General features: G+C 43.0%; 1 protein-coding gene across 4 annotated transcripts in view; it reads left to right on the plus strand.

Moving 5' to 3' along the window:
* MICALL2 (MICAL like 2) overlaps positions 1–6,284 on the plus strand; it is a 74,964-nt gene extending 68,680 nt beyond the window's left edge. For all 4 annotated transcript variants that reach the window (XM_043979436.1, XM_043979439.1, XM_043979437.1 and 1 more), the window contains 2 exons: positions 1,117–1,163; positions 5,850–6,284. In XM_043979436.1, coding sequence (XP_043835371.1) covers positions 1,117–1,163; positions 5,850–5,941 — 139 coding nt within the window. In that variant the 3' untranslated portion in view covers positions 5,942–6,284. The remainder of the gene's footprint in view (positions 1–1,116; positions 1,164–5,849) is intronic.
* The last annotated feature ends 11,715 nt before the right edge of the window (positions 6,285–17,999 follow it).

Genomic DNA, 17,999 nt, shown 5'->3' on the forward strand with positions numbered 1-17,999 from the left:
AGCCGATTTGCACTAACTGTGAGGAAAATGCACCACTTGGCCCCCGACCTCTCTGAGAATGGCCAAGGGGGTCATTTGTGAGTTGCTAGTTTCTTCTGCCAGTAAATGCGTTGTTGGAGGGGTTTTTATGTGTGTGTGTCTATGTTTTCTGTTTGTTTTGGTTTAATTTCTTTTTATCTTTTTAAAACTGACAAGTATAGTTAACTGAGTCTAATCTTCCAGCCCAGAGCTACTCTTAGCAGTTGCAGATGCCAAGGCTGGAGTGGACATCTTCCTGCCTCACAAGTCCAGTGGGCTGGGTAGGGGCACATGACTAGTCACCTCCCTGGTTGTAGTGGAGTTCTTTTAGAAAGTGTCTGGGTATCAGAGCAATGTCCAGGTCTAGGGATAATTGTAGGAGCCTGTCCCGCAATTATCATTGCCAAGAAGGAATGCCCATCAATTGGGGAATGGCTAAACAAGCTGTGGTATATGATGGTGATTGAATATTATTGTGCTCTAAGAAATGACAAGCAGGATAACTTCAGAAAGGCCTGGAAAGACTTGTATGAACTGATGCATAGTAAAGTGAGCAGAACCAGGAGAACATTGTGCGCAGACACAGCAATATTGTTTGATGAACTGTGAATGATTTAACTATTCTCAGCAATACAATGATGCAAGACAATCCCAAAGGACTATTGATGAAAGATATTCTCCACCTCCAAAGAAAGAACTAATATTGAACACAGACTGAAGCATGCTATTTTTCACTTTCATTTTTTTCTTTTATTCAAGTTTTTTTTTTGTACAAAATGGTTTTTTTTTGTTTTGTTTTTAGTGAGGCAATTGGGGTTAAGTGACTTGCCCAGGGTCACACAGCTAGTAAGTGTTAAGTGGCTGAGGCTGGATTTGAACTCAGGTCCTCCTGACTCCAGGGCTGGTGCTTTATCCCCTGCGCCACCTAGCTGCCCCTTTTTTGTACAAAATGACTATTATGCTAATGTTTTACATAATCACACGTTAAAAAACAAAACAAAACAAAACAAAATTGTCATTGCCAGGATGCTTTTTGGGCTTGGTCTATTGACCTTTACCTCCTGTTGTAAACTCATTCCCCCCCCTTTTTTTTTCCAGGGAGCAGGAGGAGGATCAGGTGATTCAGGACATGATCCAGAAATTAGGTAAGCTATACATGCTTTAGACCATTCTGCCCTTATGGAGGAAGGCAGTCATTAAGACCCAAATTCAGATCCTGCTTTGGAAAAGATTGGAGGTTAGCAGGGAGGTCCAAGCTATTATCTGAGGGAGGGAATCAGAGGCCATTTTAAGGCCCACTAAGAATGTCACTTCAAAGGAGGGGGTTGGAAGAAGTGAAGTCTGAAGCAGTTGTCTAAGGTTGGGTGAGTTAGTCAAAGGAGAAGCATGGAAATGTTGATGAAATTAGAATGTCTTATGCCACTTCCTTGCCCAAGATGATTTACCTTTTTATTTTTTGGGGGGGGGCAGGGCAAAGAGGGTTAAGTGACTTGCCCAAGGTCACACAGCTAGTAAGTGTCAAGTGTCTGATGCCAGATTTGAACTCAGGTCCTCCTGAATCCAGAGCTGGTGCTTTATCCACTGTGCCACCTAGCTACCTCTAAGATGGTTATCTTTTTATCAATCATTCAATCAATGAACATTTATTAAGCACTTGCTTTGTGCTAAATGCTAGAGATACAAAGAAAAAGCAAAAACAGCCCCTGCCCTTGACCTATGTAAATCAACATATGAGATAAATACTGAGTAGATGGAAGGGAACCTTAGAGAGGATATCACTATCAGCTGGGGAGGGGGGTGGTGTATTAAGAATGGCCTAGGGGAGGTGGTAATTGGGCTGAGTCTTAAAGGAAGCCAAGGATTCCAAAAGCCTGAAGTTGGGAGAAAGTATTCTAGGCATGGGGAACAGCCAGTGCAAAGATGTAGAGAACAGGGATAGAATGTCCTAACTGAGGGACAGAAAGTAGACCAGTATGACTGATGAGTGGATAGAGTAGAGGGGAATAGAATGGAAGAAGATTGGAAAGGTAAGAAGGGACCATGAAACAAAGAACTTTCTAATTGATCCTTCAGGTAACAGGGAGCAAAGAGAGCTTATTGAGTAGGAGAGATGACATGGCCAGCCCTACACTTCAGGAAAATTATTCTGGCTGCCGAGTGGAGGAGAGATTGGAAAAGAGAGACTTGAGGCAGAGAGACCCAATTAGAAGGTTATTGTAGGGGCAACTAGGTGGTTCAATGGATAAAGCACTGGCCCTGAATTCAGAAGGACACGAATTCAAATCTAGACTCAGACACTTGGCACTTACTAGCTGTGTGACCCTGGGCAAGTCACTTAACCCCAATTGCCTCACTTAAAAAAAAAAAAAGAGAGTAAGAAGAGACATGGAGGCCTTGGAATTTACATGAAGAGATATAGGATGATAGCTGATGGTCATGGTAGGTTCTAGTGAGGGTTTTTTTTAAGGATGGAGGAAGAGTTGGCCATATTGGTAGGCAGCAGGAAAGGAGACAGGAGATTGGGGTGGGGAAGAGAGAGAAAGAGGGAGAGAGAGAAGGGAGAGTGTTGGTGACAACAACCTGTTGGGGAAGATGGGAAGGAAAGAGATCAAAGGCACTAGAGTGTTGCCCGTGCCTTTCCCTTGATTTTTTTTTTTTTTGGAAGGGCAATGGGGGTTAAGTGACTTGCCCAGAGTCACACAGCTAGTGTCAAGTGTCTGAGGCTGGATTTGAACTCAGGTCCTCCTGAATCCAGGGCTGGTGCTCTATCCACTCCACCACCTAGCTGCCCCCTCCCTTGATCTTCAATGTTGGTTCAGCCATAGGTCACCATTTGGGCTACATGCCTCCTTTCTCTCCTCTAGCCAGGGTTGCCATGATCTAAACACATTGAGCCAGTCATACACTCTTTCCTGGTTTACTTATTGGATCACTCACTTAGATTAGGGCTGCCAAGTGAAGGCCAGAAACAGAAGGAAGCTAAAGAGCCAAAAATTGCATCCAAATTTACTTTATCCTTGCTGATACAGCCCTCTAACCACTGAGAAAACCAAATCAGTTAATCAGCAAATCAATCAAGCAGTCAATCAACAGGTAATTATTAAACACCTATTACATATTCTTATAATAAACTTCTTCTTCTTCTTCTTATAATTATTATTATTATTTTGCGGGGCAATGGGGGTTAAGTGACTTGCCCAGGGTCACACAGCTAGTAAGTGTCAAGTGTCTGAGGTCAGATTTGAACTCAAGTACTCCTGAATCCAGTGCTGGTTCTTTATCCACTGCACTACCTAGCTGCCACCTACATATTCTTTATATTCTACAGCCCATGATGCAGCAAGGTAGTGCAGAAGATAAGTACCAGCTTTGAACTCAGGAAAGTTCAAATTTGGCCCCAGTTGCTTCCTAGTTGTGCAAGTCACTTAATCCCAATTGCCACAAAACAAACAAAGAAATGATAATATTCTATAGCCCCCAGATTGAATTGAGCATACTAGTAATTGTAATGAAATAATTTAGACTTCTATCAATAAAGATCTTATTTTCAGGAGATATAGCAGCTATCTTTTCTATCTGTACATTCCTGGTCTTAATTAGGATATCTTTCAAACAGAATTACTTCTCTATTTATCATTTACAGATCTATTACTGTATCAAATTTATAAACTCTGTGGGTCATAAACCCCTCCTAATTACATTAGAAGGACAACTAGGTGGCACATTGGATAGTGTGCTGGGACTGGAGTCAGGAAGACTCATCTTCCTGAGTTCAAGTCTGGCTTCAGACACTTACTAGCTGTGTGACTCTGGGCAAGTCACTTAACCCTGTTTGCCTCTGTTTCCTCCTCTATAAAATGAGCTAGAGAATGAAATGGCAAACCACTCCAGTATCTCTACCAAGAAATCCCCAAATGGGTCATAAAAAGTCAGACATGACTGAAAAACAATTGAACAATTGAACGTGAGGGCACTGTGTTGGGTACAGGGGATATAAGTACAAAGAATGGAACAATCTCTACCCTCTAGGAACTTCCATTCTGAAGGAGGAGACAAGTACATATAAAATGAACAAATACAAGCGCATACAAAGTAGTCAGATACAAGGTAGTTGGGGAAACAGGGCACTCATAGTCAAGGGGGACCAGAAAAGGCTCCACACAGAAGATGATGCCAGAGTTGTTTTTGTTATGTTGAATTTCACATGTTTCTAGGCCACCTGATTTGGAATGTTCAATGTGTATCTTGTGATGTGGGCCTGAAGCTCAGGGGTGAGACTGGGGCTGGATATATGTATTCAGGAGTCATCTGTGTAAGCATGATAGTTCAACACATGGATGCTGATGAGGTTACCCATAGAGACTATAGAGGGAAAAGAGATGGGGGTCTAGTCTAGGATAGAAATTTGGGGAGCATCCAGGGTTGGGGAGAGTAAAATGAATGATGGGCCAGCAGAGGACCCTGAGAAAGAAGAAAGGATCAGAAAGGTAAGAGTAGAATCGGGAGATAATATCAGTGTCATGAAAACCTTGAAAGGAGAGAGTGTCCAAGAGAAGAAGGTACAGAGAGTCGTGTTTAATGCCCAAACATTGACTACAACTTTATGTATTCAAAGCCCTGCTAGGCCCTATGGGGAAATAGAGACAGGTCAAAGTCCTAGCCCTCAAGTTCCTTAGAGGCCAAGGGGGTAAAACTAGTCTAACATGAAAGGAAAACCAGTCTCATTAGGCAGGATATAACAAAACCTGAATGTATGGATTAGGCAACTGTTATGTGGGGGGGGGGAGGGAGAGAGAGAGAGGAGAGAGAGAGAGAGAGAGAGAGAGAGAGAGAGAGAGAGAGAGAGAGAGAGAGAGAGAGAGAGAGAGAGAGAGATAGAGAGAGAGAGATGGGCTAATCAGGGAAAGACCTTATAGAAGAAGATTTTATTCCCACCTGGGCTTTAAAGGATTTGGATAATTTAAAATTGACATCCTCTGTTTTTTAAATTTAATTTTATTTTTGGTGAGGCAATTGGGGTTAAGTGACTTGCCCAGGGTCACACAACTAGTAAGTGTCAAGTGTCTGAGGCTGGATTTGAACTCAGGTACTCCTGACTCCAGGGCCAGGTGCTCTATCCACTGTGCCACCTAGCTGCCCCTGGATAATTTAAAATTAATAATTAATAGCTACTTACTAGCTACCCGACCCTGGGCAAATAACAATCCTGATTGCCTCCCCCCCAAATAGCCAATATTTATATAGCCCTTGCTTTTTACCATAAGCTGCACTAAATGCTTTACAAGTACTGTTTTCCTTTCATCCTCACAACAGTCTTGGGAGGTAGGGGCTATTATTACCCCCATTTTACAGATGAGGAAGGTGTTGGAGAGAATGGTTCGAGCTGAGCTTCCTAAGCTGGAAAACTCAAGGCAAAGAATACTAGATTTGGGGATAGAGGACCAGCATTCACACCCTAGTTCCACTATCTGTATGACCCTGGTATCTCCTCTTCAGGCCTCAGTCTTCCTCATCTATAGAATGAGAACATTGGACTCAGGTCCTGCAAAATGGGCATATACTTAGACAACTGCCAACGTCACGTATTTCTTTTCTTTTCTTTTTTTTTTTTTTGGTGAGGCAATTGGGGTTAAGTGACTTGCCCAGGGCCACACAGCTAGTAATTGTTAAGTGTCCGAGGCTGGATCTGAACTCAGGTCCTCCTGAATCCAAGGCCGGTGCTCTATCCACTGCGCCACCTAGCTGCCCCAACGTCACGTATTTCTGCTCTGGGTAGGTGAGGGTCTGGCTGGCCAAGGACTCAGCTGTGTTTCCCATCTCTTTCCCTGCAGACCTCCAGAAGGATGGAACAGAGAAGAAGAAGCCCAAGTCCCGGTTTCCCAAGATTTGGAAGCAAAAGAATAAGGGCAAATCATCAGAGTAATGGCCCCCACTCTCCAAGGAACCCCCCACCCCAAAGCAGATGAGGGTGATTCTGTGTCTCTATCCCCCAACTCTGTCCATCCTGGCAGCCTCCCCCACTACTTAGGATGGAAAGGACAAGAGGGAATCCAGGACTTGTCTGAGGGTGACAAGCTTGTCACCTCCCACAATGGGAAAGAAGGGACTGATTGACAGATGGCCCCAAATGCTGACTCCTTAGGAGGGGGAGGTCTGGCCTTCAAGAAGCAGCAGAGATTCCAGGACCAGAGAAGGCCAAACCCTCTTGCTGTTAAGTGGGGTCTTCTATGGCATCATCATAATAAAAATAAACCGATCCAAATCCAGCTTCCTCTTTTTTCTCTCCCTCCATCCTTGCCCTGCTATGTCCATGACTTCTACGCAATCACTAATTCCGGATGAAACCTCTATGATTCAGAAGAGCTGTCTGGGTTCTAGTAACTTCACGCTGTAACCTTTGGAAAGTCACCAAACCTATCTTATGCTATTTTCTTTCTTTTTTTTCTTTTCTTTTCTTTTTTTTTGCACGGGGCAATGAGGATTAAGTGACTTGCCCAGGGTCACACAGCTTGTACGTGTCAAGTGTCAGAGGCCAGATTTGAACTCAGGTACTCCTGAATCCAGGGCCAGTACTTTATCCACTGCTCCACCTAGCTGCCTCCATCTTATGCTATTTTCAAGGGATTGTGAGGATTCGGGGTCAGTGTGAGGATCAAGTGAAGTACATTGTGTGATGTATGGGAAGGTATTTCAGAAACATTATAGAAAACGTTTGGGAAAGTATCATAGAAATGTGAGGGTAAAAGAGAAAGAGATCAGGTTCCCATGGTAGTGGTAACTAGCACTATTTGGAGGGAGGAGGGTCCTAGGGTCTAGTTACAGTGTCCTATGTCTCCCCAGGACAACAGCTGTTTTTAACCATGGTGGACCTTTATCTTGCTGCTGAGGAAGGAGGCATTGTGGGATCAGGGTTCTAGATCTCACCACTCCTCTCCTAAGTTGTTCCCTACCATTCTACCCCTGTAAGATTAGTTCATTTGTTTAAGATTTATGTCCTGTCTTCTTCCAAGAAGCCTCTTATAGATGAAACCCAGAACAGAAAATCCTGGGGGGAACAGAACAGGGTCCATCTAAAGGGAGCAGAAACTCATAGGCACCTGAAATGAGTCGATTATGACAACTGGGATGGAATTCAGCTCTCAGAATTCCTGCCAACTTGGGAGGAAAGGAGAATAACAGTTACATTTGTTTGATTTTCAGAAAGGAGAGAACAGGCAGATGTGTCTGCTGGGATAGGTATTCCTGAGGCCAGATGTGGAAGGGGCAAGAGCCAACAATAAGGCTATATAGTTACCCCTTCTACATCATGACTTTCACCATCATGGTTTCAATATATCTTGGGTCAGCATAAGAAATCAAAGGAAAATTTGGGGGGAGTTTTGCAGAAGCTGCAAATGACACGTGAAGGCCAGCAAATGAGACAGAAACATTTTAGAAACTCAGAAATGCATAAGTATATGCATTTATATATGCATTGAATAATATCAACATATTTTATCTCAATACCAGAATAATTCAGACTTCTCTGGTAAATGGCCAAACATTTTTACATGGATTCCCCAGATTGTGGGGGCACCATGCCCCTTAATCCCTGTGATATGGAAGGGGTAACTATGTTCTCCACTGGTTTTACAAAAGATAGAGATGCTCTTATACTCCTTCCATTGCATTTTTACTTGGGGGAGGCATTTCTGGGGAGGTCATGGGTTTGTAGTTCAGGGGTTTGGGTTTCTTTTGGTGATCTAGGTAGAATTGGGGGAGACAGAGGTGTGATATTAGGGTGCTGGATTTGGAGTGAAAGAATCTGGCTTCAAACTCTGGTTTTGCTATATATCTGTGTGACCTTGGACAAGTCACTTAACCTTTTTCTTTTTTGGCCTAAGTTTCCTCTTCTGTAAAGTGAAGGGTGTATTAGTCTGGTGGACCAGTCAGTCATCACTAGGGTTCTAATTTCAAGGGACTGATGGTTACAAGAGACTTAAGGTTATAAATATCTATTAAATGATAAAACAGTTCATAAACCATAATGGATCATAGCTACAGAGCTGGAGGGAACTTTTGCAGCCACCTAATGCAACTCCCTCCCCATTTTACAAATGAAAAACTGAGTCCCAGGCAGGTTCAGTGACTTGCCAAAGGTCACACAGTAAGGAGTGGAATTGGCATTTGACCCTGGTGCCTCCAATCCCAAATCCTGCATGATTTTCACTGTGCCACAAATAGAAACTCAGTCCTATTTCATTGTCGCTAGTTCTGAGGCAGCACATCTAGGTCCAAGCCCTAGTTTCCTGATTTTTTTTTTTTTGGCAGGGCAATGAGGGTTAAGTGACTTTCCCAGGATCACACAGCTAGTAAGTGTCAAGTGTCTAAGGTCAGATTTGAACTCAGGAACTCCTGAATCCAGGGCCAGTGCTTTATCCACTGCACCACCTAGCTGCCCTAGTTTCCTGCATTTTAAAGTATGCCATGGGCACCACTGGTATCAGAGGTAGGGGGGGGCATGCTGGACACTGACCCATCCCTGACCCAGCCCAAGTCACACCTCATGGGAGAGTTCTTATATGCGCCAAAGGAAGGTTGGGTAGAAAAATATTGGTAGTGTCCTTGTAGTTTGTTCCCTGAGTCAGCCTTGTACAATGATACAAACTCTAGGGCCAGCTAAGGTCAAACCCCCTTGATGTCCTGTATACTCTCAATAAAGTAAATTGACCCAAACATAGGTCCCTGTCTATCTCTTTTTCTCTGTATCTGTGTCTCTAAGTCTGTGTCTGTATCTCTGTTTCTGTCTCTGTTCCTCTGTCTTTTTCTGTCATTGTCTCTGTTTCTATTTCTTCATCTGTCTCTATCTTTATGTCTCTTTCTGTTCCTATGGTTTTTTCTGTCTCCTTATATATGAAATGCAGATAACAACATCTACCATCCAGGCTTGTTGCGAGGATCAAAGGAAATATTATATATGCATGTATGTATATGTATATAGAATTTATTTTAAAAGTATATATTTTAAATAAATTTTAAATATAAAAGGATAGATATAATTTATTTTTATATTTTATAAATAAATAAAATAAAAATTATACACACATATATATATGTATATATAATCTCCTTTGATCCTCACAATAACCCTGAATGGTTGATGCTATAATCTGCATTTTACATACAAGGAGACAGAGACAGAAAAATACAACACGGACAGAAAGAGATATAGAAATAGAGACGTAGACAGAGAATAGAGAGAGATAATATGCATATATATACATATACATATAAAGGCATATATGTATAGGAAGTGATTTGCAAACCATAATGCACTATTATTATAGATATAATAACCATAAATGTTAGTTATTACTTTTGTAATTATTTAAGTTCTCTTGGCCTTAATTTCTGCAATTATAAAATGGACGTATTAATAACACCTCCCTCCCAGGGCTGTTGTGAAAATCAAAGACTATAACATGTGATGTGATTAGAGAATCTTAAAATGATATATAAATGCTATTGTTGTTGATGGTGATAACCATGCTTCTGCTGCTGTTATGTCTTAAGCAAGATCTGGGCATTGTTAGGTTGGTGTTACATTGCTACAATCAAACCCCAAACAAAGCTCTCAAAGGGCTTGCTTTCTCTGATGGCCCTGGACTGCCAATAAACAGGGTGGCAGGGTGGGATGAGCACTGGATTAGGGGTGAGGAACCCTGGATTTGACATTCTGCCTTGCCAGTTGTGGGGTAGCTAGAAAGAGCGCCAGGCTTGGAGTCAGGAAGACTCATCTTCCTGAGGTCAAATCTGGCCTCAGACACTAACCAGCTGTATGACCCTGGGCAAGTCACTTCACCCTGTTTGCCTCAGTTTCCTCATCTGTAAAATGAACTAGAGAAGGAAATGGCAAACCCCTCCAGTATCTTTGCCAAGAAAACCCAATGGACAGTATTAAAATGATAAAAGATATGACATCGGAAGATGCGCCCTTCAAGTTGGAAGGACCTGGAGTGCTATGGTTCACTGGGTCGCAGAGCTGGACACAACTGAATGACACAACAACAACAGTAACAACGACTCTATTGTTATTTATTTCGTCAAACACTTCCCAATTACATTTCAAGCTGGTTCTAGCGGCACTCTGGAGTGTTGCAGGCTGCATTGCAGTCCTTCGTCCACTGTACTTTCCAGTGGACCGCCCCCCCCCCCCCCCCCGCCTTTCCTAGGTGATCTCTAAGTCCCCTTCCAAGAACGACAATTTTACGACTCTGACTCTACAGTCTGTAGTTCTGGCTATAGCGAGTGCCATAAAGTTAGGGAACAGGTGTGAGGGTTGGCAAAGTGGATTTTGCGGAAGTTTCGTTGTGGAAGTTTCGAAGCCAGCCTTCTGTTCTCACCTGGATAAAGCATCCTGGCCATGATCAGTATGGGGGCCTGCATGGAATCAACATTGGGCTTTTTGTTTGTCTGTTTGTTTTTCAGCAAAGAGATTTGACTTTCCTTAAGCTCTCACACTACTGAGACTGAGCCTTCAAAGTTCTCCCCAGTGGAACGTGGAAGAGACGACTTTAGCTTGGGCATTCTCAGGGCTGGTATTGCCAGTTGACTGCTTTATTGTAATTGTAGTCCTGGATGCATAGCTTCCTGTAATCAATCTTATTTTAAGGAGAAGGAAGAAGCATCCTTGTGGACTCATGAGGAATTAACCATAAAATTAGCCTTTAGTTGAGTGAATTGACCTTTTGGAAGGGGTATTTGGGACTGGTCATTGAAATTGCGTAATGAGAGGCAGTGTAGCATAGTGGATAGCAGCTGGCTTCAGGACCAAGGTCTGTCTCAGGCAGATCCTGTTTGTGTGACCTTGGGTAAGTCACTTAAACCCATCAGTGCTCCCAGGCAACTCTCTCAAATGATAATTTGCTGGTATCCATTGCTAGAGCTCCCTATACCTCACCTTGAGTTCCTTGTACCAATGAAATCATAGGTTTGTCTCATGTAGGTGCCTACCCAGTACAGTGTATAATACAGGTTTGAGGTAATTAATGGGAGTGAAAAGACCTTGAGTTGAAACAGTAATGGATTTTAGGTAAGAAGACCTAATGTTGAATCTGACTTTGCTTCCTTGTGACCTGGGGAAAAACATCACTTAACCTCTCTGGGCCTCAGTTTCCTCACCTGTAAAAATGAGAGGGTTGGGCTAGAGAAATAAAGCTGGTCCCTCCCAGCTATAAATCCTATGATCCCTATAATCCTCATCTAGTCACCTACTGGTTGTGGGACCTTGGCCAAATCATTGAGTCTCTCCAAGCTTCAGTTTTTTCATACCAGGTAGGCACAAAAATACCTTTCCTACCCACCTGACCTCTATACTTCTGTCCGCCTTAATCCACTGGAGAAGGAAATGGCAAACCACTCCAGTTTCCTTGCCAAGAAAACCTCATGTATAGTAGTAGCATGCTCCATGGGGTCATGAAGAGTTGGAAATGACTAAATTGGCTAAACCAGGGCTTCTTGAACTTTTTTTCACTTGTGATCCCTTTTTGTCTGAGAAATTTTTATGAAACCCCAGGTATATAGGTCTATAAAATAGGTAGACGTAATCTTTTACTGTTGGCAAATTTTTCATGACCCCCACATTCAGTTATGTGACCCCATATGAGTTCATGACCTACAGTTTAAGAAACTAGGTACAGAACAACCCACCTGTCAAGGTAGTAAGGAGTGGGTAAGATAATGTACTTGGCAGTACTTTGAAAAACTATAATGAACACTATATAAATGCTAGGGATGCTGGTTATTACTATCTGTGGTGGTAGTTGTGGCTGTTGTTGTAAATCTGTTGACTATTCTAGCCAGAATAATAATTTGCTACTTGGAAACCCGAGTAGCAAATTATTATTCTGATAGGGATAGTCAGCATTTCCAACTGCTTCTTAAAGCCAGTCCTAATTTAAGACAATAAAGCCGTTTCATCAGCATAAAGGAGGATTCTTGTCTTCCTGTTTGTTATAGCAGGAGGACATGCATCAGTCGCTCTAATACCTAGTACTAAATTGTTAATAATAATAATAAAAAAAGGAGGGCTGCTTTGCTAGGACACAGCCCTGTTTGATACCATTTAAGATGGAGGTCCCATCTGTCACGAAGTTCCTCCTGCCTGCTCTGATATTAGCCAGGAGACTGTGCAGTTCCCAGACTAAGAGGGATTCTTTGTATCAGCATGCCAGGGAAGGAGATAACTGGAGGGAACAACATTGATTTTGGAATAAAAAAATCTGGGTTCAAGCCTTGCCTCCACTATTTGTCCTCTGTGTGCCTTTGGGCAAGCCGATTTTGTCCTTTGGGGGACAGGCTGGGGTGTGCACCACTGCTTTCATGATTCATTCTGGCAAAGAATGGAGGATTCTGGAGACATACTGAAACACAGAGTGGTGATATTATAAAGAGTGTTGGAACTGGAGTCCAGAGATTGGTCTGGGGGGGCACTGGATGGTGTAGTGGCTAGAATACTGGACCTAGAGCCAAGAATTGTTGTTATTCAGTTGTGTCTGACTCTTCATGACCCCATCTGAGGTTTTCTTGATAAAGATACTGGAGTGGTTTGCCATTTCCTTCTCCTGCTCATTTTACAGATGAGGAAACTGAGGCAAATGGGTTGAAATGACTTGCCCAGGGTCAAATACCTAGTAGATGTCTGAGGCCAGATTTGAATTTAGGAAGATGTGTCTTCTTGACTTGAGGCCTCACACTCTATCCACTAGCTGCCCAAGTGTCAAGAAGACCCAAGTTCAAATCCTGTCTCTGATATTTAATAGCTGTGTGACCCTTGGCTAGTCACTTAAACTCTATTACCTTAATTTCCTTACCTGTAAAATGAGAGGTTTGGACTCTATGACCTTAAAAATCTCTTTCATTTCTAAATCTATAATCCTATGATTTATTCATCTGGCCTAGCTTGGATTCTTACTAGTTTTGTCCTCATAGGCAAGTCACTTCAACTTTCTGATCTTTAGTTTCCAACTATTAAATGAAACTAATAATACATCCACTTTCACGGAGGAGAGAATGATGTAAATCGTAAAGAGACAGGGCAATGTGATTAAAGAGATAATGATGATTGTTGTAATGCCCCATTTCCATCACCAGGTGGAAGTAGAGCTCTCCTTCCCAGATTTGAAACCTGGTGGTTTAATTAATCCAGCTTGCTGGGAAGTAATCCAGTAACCCAGCCTGCCCAGCTGTGCGCTGTGTTTGATCCCTCCCGCTCCGTGCCTGCCCCCATGGGACACCCTAGTTGCGAGCCCCAGCTGAGCATGCGGAGGAGGGCATTGTGGGTACTGAGCTCAGGGCCAGTGGTGTGTACTACGGTGTGTCGTCTGGGGTGCCATGTGTTAGGGGGACCCTAAAAATGGTGTAGCCACTGAAAAGTAATGTATTAAAGATATACATATTCCCATAACCAGGGTAACCTTGTGGCCAGCCCTGGTTGCAGGACTTTATGATCCTGGAGGCTGGGAATGGGACCAGTTTTGGAGATTGTTAGCAAACCGTTCCATCTTGTCCCCCAAAACTGCTGAGTTCCTAAGGTGTAAACAGCATGGTAATTAGCTGATGGGGGTGGGGAGGGGGAACTACTAAGAGGCCACAGCCTCAAGGAGCTTAGAGTCTCGTACCAGGAACAGTAAAGGAAAACTTGTAGAGCAATAGATATACATGGATTAAATGGTATAGAGAATGCCTTAAGTATGGCAGCTAGGTGGTGCAGTGGATCGAACACCAGGACTGGAGTCAGGAAGATCTGAGTTCAAATCTGGACTCAGACATTTCCTAGCTGTGTGACCCTGGGTGAGTCACTTAACCCTGCTTGACTCAGTTTCCACATCTGTAAAATGAGCCGGAGGAGGAATTGGTAAACCACTCCAATATCTTTGCCAAGAAAACCCCAAATGGGGTCATGAAGAGTTGGACACCACTAAAAGGACTGAAGAACAACAAATGCATTAAGTACAAAACCTGTTGCCCAATGGAACCAGCAGATTCCCTGGCTGAACTTAGCCAGGGAAGTCTGAAGGTCATAAATGTTGAGCTGGAAAGGACCTTAGAAACCGTCTAGTTCAACCTTCTCATATTATAGGATACCTGGAGATGTTGAGGACGAGAGAGAGAGAGAGAGAGAGAGAGAAAGAGAGAGAGAGAGAGAGAGAGAGAGAGAGAGAGAGAGAGAGAGAGAGAGAGAGAGAGAGAGAGAGAGAGAGAGTTTGTGACTTACCCAAAGTCACATAGAATAGTAAAGGACAGAGATGGAATTCAAACTCAGGTCTGAGGACTCCCAAACCCAGCATACTTTCTGCTGTACCATCTGTTCCTGTCTGGAGGAGGGGAACAAACAGAGCAGGAGCTTAAATCAATTTACTTAATTAAATTAAACACATATTAATGAAGCCCCTTCTTTGTGCAGAGCACTGTGGTAGACTGGGGGAGACACAAAGCTTATATAAATGCCTGTCTTCATGGCACTTAAAGTCCAGCAGGGAGGCTGGGATATACATATAAATAACTTTAATATGAAATAGTATATAATAAGAGAGATGCTAAAATAGTGCTTTGTGGGAGGTCTGGGATGTGTGGGTACAAAAAGGTTTGAAAAGATAAGGTTCCAAGTCTAGAAGAGACAGACAATTCCATTCACCAAACATATATTGGTTAGTCACTTTCTGTTTGCAGAGCACACAGTAGGAGGCACTATGGGAGGGAAGGAACAACAATTAATTAAACGCCTACTGTGTGCGAGGCACTTTGCCAAGAACTTTACAAATATTATTTCCTTTGATCCTTCCAATGACTCTGGGAGGTAAGTGCTATTATTATCCCCATTTTATAGTTAAACTGAATCAAGGAGAGCTTAAGTGACTTGCCCAGGATCACACAGTGTGAGTGTCTGAGGTGGGATTCGAACTTGTGTTATCCTGACTCCTGTCCCAGAGCTCTGTCTACTGTACCATCTGTAGAAACACAAAGTTTAGCTAAAGTCTGATCAATGGGGGGGGGGGCAGCTAAGTGGCACAGTGGATAGAGCAGTGGCCCTGGATTCAGGAGGACCTGAGTTCAAATCCAGCCTCAGACACTTGACACTTACTAGCTGTGTGACCCCTGGGCAAGTCACTTAACCATCTTTGCCACCAAAAAAATACTATAAAGTCTGATCAGTGGGGCAAAACCAACCCTAGGCATCAATTAGGTAGTTATTTCTAGCCTCCATTCTCTATAGTGAATCTGGGCCCAGTCTCTGGAGAATATATGCAGACACAAAGAGGTCAGTTGGACAAATTGATTGCCCCTCATCCCTAGAATGCTGTTCCTCCTCATCTCTGCCTTTTTAGTTTCAGTTCAAGGGCCACCATCAACTTGAAGACTTCCCTCATACACCCTCCCATTGTCATGGATCCTCTCTCGCCCTTCAAATTCACTTCTTTTTTTCTCTTTCTTTCTTTCTTTCTTTCTTTCTTTCTTTCTTTCTTTCTTTCTTTCTTTCTTTCTTTCTTTGCAGGTCAATGGGGGTTAAGTGACTTGCCCAGGGTCACACAGTTAGTAAGTGTCAAGTGTCTGAGGCCAGATCTGAACTCAGATCCTCCTGAATCCAGGGCCTGTGCCTTATCCACTGCACCACCTAGCTGCCCCCATTCAAATTCACTTCTAATCCTTATCTGTGCACAAGAGGCATACCACCCCCTGCTCCTCAAGGGCATTTCATTTGTGTGGACTCTTTGTGACCCCATCTAGGGTTTGCTTGGCAGAGATACCGGAGTGCTTTGCTATTTCCTTCTCTGGCTCATTTTACAGATGAGGAAACTGAGGCAAGCAGGGTGAAGTGACTTGCCCAGCTAGTAAGTATCTGTAGCTAGATTTGAATGCATGAACGTGAGTCCAAGCCCAGAGCTCTCTTCTCTGTACCAGCTGGCTGCCCTGAGGTCAGGGACTGTATTTGTTTTTGTTTCTGTTTCCCCAGCACCTAGAACTGTACCAAGGCACATAGTAGGTGCTTAATGCTTGATTGACTGATGAGCCAAAGACAAAAATGAAGAGTTCCTGTACTCAAGGAGCTTTACATATGGGTAATAAATGTGAGCAATATATGGGTATTGATTGAATGAATGGCCAGTCAGCAGCTGTGACAGTTAAGAATCAGCGCATTAGAGCATCAGGCAACCCATATTCTAGCCTCTGGCACAGGTCTTGATGAGGCTCCATCCGAAATAGAAACAGGCAAAGTTTCTCTCTCAGCCTGCAAGTCCTTCCAACAAGATAAACCCCCTTCCCACACCTCACCTATGATGAGCCATCAACTTCCTGTGTGACTGCCTGTATCACTTTTCTTCTCTGGACCTCAGTTTCCCTATTTGTCAAATGGGGAGAGTTGGACTAGTCTATATGGATCTATATGGTATCTTGGAGTTGTGATGTTTAATAAGTTTTGAAGTTCCTAGTGGGAACCCAGGAATCCTGTGGCTCACACTTGTTTACTCTCAGTTGGAGTTACTCTGAATTTGCAATGACATTTTCCTGGACAAAGAGGGGTAGGGAAGAAAAAGTGCTGGAACTGGAATCCAGAGCCTGGTCTGGGAGGTCTCAAGGTGCTATAGTGAATAGAACCCTGGACCTAGAGTCAAGAAGACTTTAGTTCAAATCCTGCCTCAGATTCTGCCTGAGGTCCACAGCTAGGGACACCCTGAGCAGCTGTATTTCCTTTTGTTCTGTAGGCATCATTTAATCAATTACTGAGGTCTAGTCCAAGTCACTGTGTTAGGCATTTGGAGGTACAAGAGGAGCATAGAATAGTATCTGTCTTTGAGGAACATTATGGTCTAGGGTGGGGATGAGACACACAACCATGCAGCAGTAATATTGTGTAGTACAAAATATGCTAGAAATCCTAGTGCTGAAAGACCTCAGAGCTAAAAGAAATCAGTAGGAATTAGAATAGTTGGTCAAACTCTCATAGAGGAAGTGGGTCTTGAATCATGTCTAAAAGAATAGCTAAGGTGTAACCCCTTTTGTCCTTCATTCTCTGCATGAGGTCCTGCTAGGGGTAGAAAAGGGACTCAATGACCCCTAATTCCTCCCTGGATGTTGCTAGGAGGGTTGGTGCTGACCACATTAAAAAAAGAGAATATTTTATTTTCCCCAATTACATGTAAAGACAATTTTTAACATTCATTTTAAATAAATTTTTAGTTCCAAATTTTCTCCCTTCCTCCTTCACTTCCCCCTTCCCCCGAGATGGTAAGCAATTTGATATAGGTTATACATGTTCAATCATGCAAAATATATTTTCATATTAGTTATGATGTGAAAGAAGACACAGACCCAAAGGGAAAAAAAAACCATGAAAAAATACAGAAAGTGAAAAATTGTGTGCTTCAATCTGCATTCAGATTCTATCAGTTCTTTCTCTGGAAGTAGAGAGCATTTTCCATCATGAGTCCTTTTGGAATTGTCTTGGATCATCGTATTGCTCAGAATAGTGCCAACCGCATCGATCCACAAAGTTTTGCAAAATAACCCAGAAAGATGAGATGCCATGACAAGCCCTTGGGGGACTTTTAAAACCTGCCTTTTTTCTTTGTCTGAGGGGCAGAGGGGAAGAGACTTTTTCACAACAGTGATAGAAAGCCCAGGGGTAAATGTTCTAGGTTAGATCCTCAGCAGTCTCCTTGTCCATACATCATTCAGTCAATCAGTGAGCATATAAAAAGTACCTACTATGTGCCAGATGTACTAAATGTTGGGGATACAAAGACAAAATATTCCTGCCCTCAAGGAGCTTACATTCTAAGGTGGGTGATGGGGAAACATCCAAGACACATACAAAGCAGACACAATGTAACATTGGATGAGAAGGTGCTGGTAGCTGGGGAAACCAGAGAATGCCTCTTGCATATGGTGGTACCTAAACTGGTTCTTAAAAGAAATCGGGGGAGGGGGGCAGCTAGGTGGCA

Source organism: Dromiciops gliroides, chromosome 1 (assembly GCF_019393635.1).
Source record: "Dromiciops gliroides isolate mDroGli1 chromosome 1, mDroGli1.pri, whole genome shotgun sequence".
Taxonomy (NCBI): Eukaryota; Metazoa; Chordata; class Mammalia; order Microbiotheria; family Microbiotheriidae; genus Dromiciops; species Dromiciops gliroides.